The sequence below is a fragment of the Salmo salar genome, chromosome 17 (assembly GCF_965601325.2).
Source record: "Salmo salar chromosome 17, fSalSal1, whole genome shotgun sequence".
NCBI classification, from domain to species: domain Eukaryota; kingdom Metazoa; phylum Chordata; class Actinopteri; order Salmoniformes; family Salmonidae; genus Salmo; species Salmo salar.
Window position 1 is genome coordinate 5,611,532 of NC_138307.1, and position 8,174 is coordinate 5,619,705.

The 8,174-nt window shown below is 41.2% G+C and overlaps 1 protein-coding gene across 1 annotated transcript; it reads left to right on the top strand.

Annotated features, from left to right (window-relative positions):
* The first annotated feature begins 1,304 nt into the window (after positions 1-1,304).
* Positions 1,305-5,468, top strand: LOC106575074 (leucine-rich repeat-containing protein 58). The gene is made up of 4 exons (XM_014151231.3): positions 1,305-1,962; positions 3,728-3,856; positions 4,004-4,281; positions 4,509-5,468. The coding sequence occupies exons 1-4, from the start codon at positions 1,508-1,510 to the stop codon at positions 4,700-4,702; spliced, it is 1,056 nt and encodes a 351-aa protein (XP_014006706.2). The 5' UTR covers positions 1,305-1,507; the 3' UTR covers positions 4,703-5,468.
* Positions 5,469-8,174: the final 2,706 nt, after the last annotated feature.

Below are 8,174 nucleotides of genomic sequence, written 5' to 3' on the forward strand. Positions count from 1 at the left end.
TCAATTCTAGAATGTTCGGGGGGACATATTTCAAGGATGCTGCCGATGTGAACTAACTAGAAAAATATGTTGATGTCGTGGATGAAATGTAATTGTGGATTTGTAATGAACAGGATACTAGTACTTGATAACACAAGTACTTCAGTGCTATGTGTCCCTCTTACTAATTTGACATACACAATTGTGTGGTCCGTCTGAGACACACATCGTCTGTGCATGCTTTGCCAACAGTACTGCGATTCATTTGATCGTTGACGTTTCTTTTGGAAGCTGATGCATGTCGGTCTCTCAGGATATAGGCGCTTTGATTGGATGACTTTGTTCGGGCACAAGGACTGGGAAAAACTGCCAAAACAACCTCTACAAAACATTTCAGATGGCATGAAACCAAAGTTCAAACGCAAGATACCTGAAGTACAGTATGTGGCAGCAACGTTTAGAAAGTAAGTGCCTTACATTTTCACTAAGACCTAGGGGATGTCTGTCACTATGAAACCAGGCCAAATGTATGGTCTAATTGAAGTTAGTAGCCTGTGTTCCTTTTGTTTGTTATGTGTTATTGTGTCACTTTTAGAATAATACCTGTTACAGGAGACTTTTAATTACACATTTACTCCCTGTTGATTATTAAGACTACTGTATTGTCAAACAGGTATGCAAGCTTTATACATGTCAATAAATACATTTATTTAACAGACGTACTGGAATGGTTATGCACATTTGTATTGATTAACTTTTGACTGAATGTGTGTATACTGGGTGTGGTATATGGCCAATATACCACGCTAAGTGCTCTTCTTATACACGACGCAACGCAGAGGACCTTAGCCGTGGTATACTGGCCATATACCACAAACCCCCCAGGTGCCTTATTGCTATTATAAACTGGTTACAAAGTAATAAGAACAGTAAAAAAATACATGTTTTGTCATACCGGTGGTATATGGTCTCATACACCACGGCTTATAATGGTCATTATATCATTTCACATGTATTTTTATGATTTCACATGTCTCCAGACTTTGTGACATAAGGTCACAAAGGTCACTAAAACTAGTAGGGCATATTACAAAATATTAGATATGGTTCCTCGTAGGCTAATAGAAACGAGAGCTGGGGATACCAATTGCACAGTTAATTGACCATGTATTTCACTGTGAAAACAGAGAACTGTTTACAAAGCATCCACACACGCGCAAACTTGATTTCTGGACATGGAGACGTTCTGTGGCACCAGAGCAAGCAGGCATACACGGGTTAATTTAAACTGGGGGCGGAGAATCTAAAGCTTGACCAGCCTTGTAACACAGACTACATGTGAACTTGATGCCAATGTGACAGCTGTGCGTGTACGGTTTGTATTTAATGGAAACGCATTTGCAGATTAGCAGAATGCGTAGAGAGGCTTTATACGGTCGTGACCAGTGCTGAAAGAGCTTATACTTTGTAAAATAACATTTAATTCATTCATATGTTTGAACTAGCTGGATAGCAATTGGTATTGAATATGGAGCTGTTTGCAACAGTTGATCAGGGGGGTTGCATTTTGGACATGTCCCATCTGAATCTGGAGAGTTTAAATTTGGACACCCTCGGTGACGAACGGAGGAGAGTGACCCAACAACTCTACCTGTATAACAACCGACTGACAGTGTTTCCCGCTTCGGTATGTCTATTCTCCAAATTGGAAGTTCTGGATATAAGCAACAATGGATTAACGGTTCTCTGTGCGGACATTCAACGTTTGTCAAACCTCAAAACACTCATAGCCAAGAACAACCGTTTGAACGAATTTTCGTTCCCAAAGGAATTTGGGTCCATGCAGATAGACACATTGAACTTCAGTGGGAACATATTTGAAGAGGTGCCCGTTCAATTTCTAAAACTCCAGCGATTAAAATATCTGTCTCTTGGGGGTAACAGACTCAAAGCTATCCCCGCAGAGATAGAAAATGTTACCAGGTAAGACTACTGATACATTATAGCGGCAATAGAGTTTTAACAATGTAGGCTGACGGTATTCGTTTCAATGCAACTAACTACCTACACGATAGTACCCCATGTAACGTTAATTACCATGCAATCATAGGTTTTTATAGCCACTTAATATAAAGGGGGACTTTTAACAAACAACTATCTATGCATGACGAAGTGAGGTTGTTGAAATTTAAATGAGCTTTAAACTTTTAAACTTCTGAGCTTATAAAACTCTTTGCTTCTAATAACGTAACGTTGGGACACTCAAATATGAATAAAGAAATTGCCACATCAAGGTTACGTTGCCCTTATCATATATATTTTAGTCATTTAGCATGCACTCTTAACCAGAACGATTCATAGGATGATTGGGAGTCCCATGGGGCGGCGCACAATTGGCCCAGCGTCGTCCGGGTTTGGCCGGGGTAGGACGTCATTGCAAATAAGCATTTCTCCTTAATTGGGTTGCCTAGTTAAATAAGGGCTCAATTTTAAAAAAAAATAGGAGACATTGGGGTTAAGTGCCTTGTTCAAGGACTCATCGACAGATTGTTCACATAGATCAGGGATTCGAACCAGCCACCTGCCACTTACTAGCCCATCACTCTTAATCGCTAGGCTACCTGCGCCTTACCTGATAATAGCATGCTCATAATAACCATTATGTAGTAGTAGGCTACAATAATAAACTCTGTTGCTGACTTAATGAAATTACTGGGACTCCAGAACTACAGCCGTAATGTCAAGGTGTGCATTCAGGAACTACATGGTGAGGGTTAAGATAAGGGTAAATAAGTTTGCATAAAATCAATGCTGATGCTGTATTCAGCTAGATAGGTTCCACATGAACATGTGGTTCCTGATTATGTCCTGCATGATGGTACAGGAGCCCATAGTCTCCATCTTGGTGCTGCATTGACACAAATCTTTGGAATCAGCTCATCAGTGTGGCTTAGCCTGTCTGGCTGGCTGTGTGCCATGTTACAAAACAAGGTCATTTGACATATTGCCTGGCCACAGTGGGGGACTGGCATCGTGAGAGGAAAATGGGGGTTTAGGATTTGGAACAGAGTGGAGAATAAGTTATAGAATAAAGATAAGATGGAAAGGTCCATTGGACACCCCCCAAAAGCCTACAGCAGTTTCAGACTGTATTGTAGCTAAGTTAGCGGCTGTGCTTTGCATCATAAGGCCTCCCCTCTTGACGTTTCTCTCATCTCTCACTCTCTCTATCTCTCTCTCTCAATCTCTTTCTAAAAGGGGAAGACGTTTTACAATCAGAGTTCTTTTACAATCATCTCTTCTCTTCATTCTGTATCTCTTCCGTTGACATAAATTGTCAAACACTGTTCAATTCTTAACTCTCCCTCTATCTCCTCTCTTTCTTCTGTTGTCAGCTTTATCAGAGAAAGTTGGCAGGTGTTCTGGAGGTGTTCAAGAGTTTAGTATGTGTGTAAACTTATCACAGCGGTTCTCCAAAAACAAACAGACCACTCAGTCCAATCTTTGAACCCTGGAATTTCAACATGCTTCTTCTGGATTTAGACAACTGTTTGGCCATTGTTGACCTTTGAACATTGTGCATTATATAATCCACATAATAATTCACATTTCCTGTTGCTGCAGGATTATTTTTATGCTGTAGAAAACTGGTTCAAATTAAGACACTACATCTGTATGTTAATTTAGCAATGTTCCTTGTCATTCCAAGCGTGACGAAAAACATTTTTTTCCCTCTGATCTGATGCAGTCTGGAGATGCTTTATTTGGGTGGGAACCTCATCACCTCTATCCCCCCAGAGCTGGCCAACCTTCGCGGTCTCAGATACTTGGTCCTTTGTGACAACCGGATACAAAATGTACCCCCCCAACTCACCAGGTGAGAGCCATCACATAAGAGAAACACTGACTTTACATAATTCGCTTATGTGACCGATACTCTGGTCTCCTGTGTCTCACGAGACTGTGTTAGCCTGCTGAGCTAAAGCCATGATTCACTGTCATGTCTGAATATGTCTGTTTGTAGACTCTACTCCCTGCGCTGCCTCAGTCTCCATAACAACCTACTCACCTATCTACCGCGGGAGATCCTCAGCCTGGTGCACCTGCAGGAGCTCAGTCTCCGCGGCAACCCCCTGGTGGTCCGCTTCATCAAGGACATGACTTACGACCCCCCCTCCCTGCTGGAGCTGGCCGGACGGACCATCAAGTCCTGCAACCTGCCCTACCTCCCCAATTACCTGCCTGGAAACCTGGTGCACTACCTGGACCTGGCCAGCAAGTGTCCCAACCCTAAATGTACCGGTAAGTGGAGGAGAGGGGACAGGTTTAGGTTACATACTTATGTACTAGTAATTGTGAGTGGATCAGAGGAGGCTCGTCCAGGGAGGAAGAGGAGGCTGGTCCTTCTCAATAATTTGAGGAAACATTAAAATAAAACCTATTCAAAAATCCTCTTTGTAAATAAAATCAAACCTTGAGATATTTTTATTGCTCTCATATTGTTGTGCTACTTGTCTTCTTCCTCTCAGGTGTGTACTTTGACTCGTGTGTGAGGCACATCAAGTTTGTGGACTTCTGCGGGAAGTATCGGCTACCCTTCATGCACTACCTGTGCTCCCCAGAATGCACCTCTCCCTGCAGCTCCAACCCGCAGAGCGACACTGAGTCGGAGGACGAGAAGTGCGTGTCGGCCGACAGGCTGCAGAGAGTGCTTCTGGGATAGAAGAAAGTGGAAAGGACCTCGAGTTCACTGACACACATACTGGATGATGGACAGTTTCCATGACTCCCAACTGACCTGACTAACCCAACTTCTCCTGTGCCATACACGATAAACACTGACACTGAGCTGTTCACTTACAATAGAGTGCCACTTTCAACATGAGATGTAGGATTCCTCAAGGACTGATTGTAACGTAAATGAACCACAGTTTATTATTGATATTTCGAGCCATAGTGTTTTAAACATCTAACTGAAGCTTATGGAGGACTGATTTTGTTGTAGAGCACTCATCAAATGTATTTTCATGTCGATCCTCAGTTTGTAGTTTCTGTGTTAACATGAAGGGATAAATGAAGGGATGAATGAATTGTATGTAAAATAGATTTTCTTTACAATGTAGATTCAGAAACGCAGAATGTGTTCGATGCTTTTTTTTAAATCACCTCTCTTCTTAACAGTTACCCTTTAATCGTCATACTTCTGTTGACACTTTGGCTGCTCGCGCAGGCAGTCCTAATATACAGTAGTCTCTGTCGTCTGTAGCATTTACACACCAGGCATTAATGCCTTCCCTTAACTCACAAAACAACATTTTGTATTGTTACAAACCAAGGGGAAAGTTGTGTATGTTAATGTGATGATCTCTTGCTCAAAGAGACTAATCCAGAGCTTGTACTGTGAATTAAATGTAAATTAAATGTTTTACATTGGTTTTGATTATTTTAAATAAATCATTTATTTGAATAAATCGAAATGAATATCTATATATTATATCTGTTTATTTTATACATACAGTATATAATTGACATGAGTACTCTTCTGTTAACTGGATACATAAGATAATGCTGTTTTTTTTTCATAATTTGTTATTGAACCTTTGTTTAACTAAGCAAGTCAAATTCTTATTTACAATGATGGCCTACCAAAAGGCCTCCTGTGGGGACGGGGGCTGGGATTAAAAAATAAATAAAATTAAATTATAGGACAAAACACACATCACGACAAGAGAGACAACACTACATAAAGAGAGGCCTATGACAACAACATAGCATGGCAGCAACACATGACAACACAGCATGGTAGCAACACAACATGGCAGGAGCACAACATGGTAGCAGCACAAAACAGGGTACAAACATTATTGGGCACAGACAACAGCACAAAGGGCAAGAAGGTAGAGACAACAATACATCACGCAAAGCAGCCACAACTGTCAGTAAAAGTGTCCATGAATGAGTTTGAATGAAGAGATTGAGATAAAACTGTCCAGTTTGAGTGTTTGTTGCAGCTCGTTCCAGTCGCTAACTGCAGCGAACTGAAAAGACGAGCGACCCAGGGATGTGTGTTCTTCGGGGACCTTTAACAAAATATGACTGGCAGAACGGGTGTTTTATGTGGAGGATGAGGGCTGCAGTAGATATCTCAGATAGGTGGGAGTGAGGCCTAAGAGGGTTTTATAAATAAGCATCAACCAGTGGGTCTTGCGACGGGTATACAGAGATGACCAGTTTACAGAAGAGTATAGAGTGCAGTGATGTGTCCTATAAAAGCGCATTGGTGGCAAATCTGATGACCGAATGGTAAAGAACATCTAGCCGCATCTAGCTGTTCATACCCGGGGCAATAATTGTGGCAATAATCATTCCAATGTGAAGAATTTAGCATGATGATAATAAAGTGTAATACTTCACGATATTGTTTTTGTTCCATTTTATTATATTTCTGTGTCCGGGCTGCATTAAAGTTGGCCCTCAGGCAGCAAAGCAGCCCCAAACCATAATGTCACCGCCTCCATGCTTTACGGTTGGTATGAGGTTCTTCTGTTCAAAGGCAGTGTTTCTTTTTGGCAAAGATGGCATCTGGCATTGCGACCAAACAACTCCACCTTTGACTCATCTGTCCAGAGCACATTGTTCCAGTAGTCTTGGTCTTTACCCAGGTGTTGTCTGTCAAATGTCAGTCTTGTCTTGATATTCTTTTTTGAGAGCAGAGGCTTCTTCCTTCCTGACCACCCATGTAGGCCAAGTTTGTGTTTGTGTCTCTTTCTGACAGTTGACTCATGCACTTCAATATTGATTGTGGCAAGAGTGGCATGTAGATCCCTTGATGTTACCCCAGGGTTCTTAGAGACTTCTATGAGCGTTCTTCAGGTCAGCTCTTGGGCTGAATTTGGTGGGACGACCTGTCCTAAGTAGATTGCCAGTGGTCTGGAATTTTCTCAATTTGTAGATGATCCATCGGACAGTGAAATTATGTACTTCGAATTGCTTGGAAATGTATTTGTAACCCCTCCCAGACTCACAGGCATCAATAATGTTTCTTCTGAGGGCCTCGGATAAGTATTTTGATCTTTGCATGATGTGTTACCACACACCCATATGTTTAATACCAAACCAGACCAAGTTTCTAATCTTTATGGAAGGCAGGACCATCCCAAGGTACTCTCTAATGATTTCTTAATCATTGTCACCTGTTTGGGTGCACCTGATCCTAATTTTAGCCATTTTAGGTGATGGTAAAGGCAGAAAAAAAGGTAATGTTCGATTCAACCGACATACGCAGCCAACGCGAAAACATTGCCTTTAAATGTGCATAGCAGACGAAGCATGATTGAAAAAAAAAAATTCTGCATTAGGAAATTATATTTTTGTTTATTTTAATTGCATAACAATTTCAAAGTAAATGATTTTGTGTGTGATTTGTTAAATTGGGTTACCTTTATCAATGAATTTGGTTGCAATTTAGCTCAAATATCCATGTGTCCAAATATGTAGGAAATACAATAAAAAAATTACCACTTTCCAAAGAGTGTACTTACTTTTTCACATTTCTATTTATTACATTTATTAATTTCACCTTTATTTAAACAGGTAGGCCAGTTGAGAACAAGTTCTCATTTACAACTGTGACCTGGCCAAGATAAAGCAAAGCAGTGTGACAAAAACAACAACACAGAGTTACACATGGGATAAACAAACGTACAGTCAATAACACAATAGAAAAATCTATATACAGTGTGTGCAAATGTAGAGAGGCAATAAATAGGCCATAGTGGCAAAATAATTACAATTAGCATGAACACTGGAGTGATAGATGTGCAGATGATGATGTGCAAGTAGAGATACTGGGGTGCAAAAGAGCAACAAAAAAACAATATGGGGATGAGGTAGTTGGGTGGGCTATTTACAGATGGGCTGTGTACAGGTGCAGTGATTGGTAAGCTGCTCTGACAGCTGATGCTTATAGTTAGTGAGGGAGATATGTCTCCAGCTTCAGTGACTTTTGCAATTCGTTCCAGTCATTGGTAGCAGAGAACTGGAAGGAAAGGCGGCCAAAGTAGGTGTTGGCTTTGGGGATGACCAGAGAAATAAACCTGCTGGAGCGCGTGCTATGGGTGGGTGTTGCTATGGTGACCAGTGAGCTGAGATAAATTGGGGCTTTACCTAGCAAAGACTTATAGATGACCTGGAGC

Bases quoted from the DNA above. Each gene is read 5' to 3' on its own strand.
- LOC106575074 (XM_014151231.3), top strand. From the start codon at position 1,508: ATGGAGCTGTTTGCAACAGTTGATCAGGGGGGTTGCATTTTGGACATG. The intron at 3,857-4,003 runs GTGAGAGCCATC...GTCTGTTTGTAG, and splicing joins GTACCCCCCCAACTCACCAG to ACTCTACTCCCTGCGCTGCC. The intron at 4,282-4,508 runs GTAAGTGGAGGA...TCTTCCTCTCAG, and splicing joins TCCCAACCCTAAATGTACCG to GTGTGTACTTTGACTCGTGT.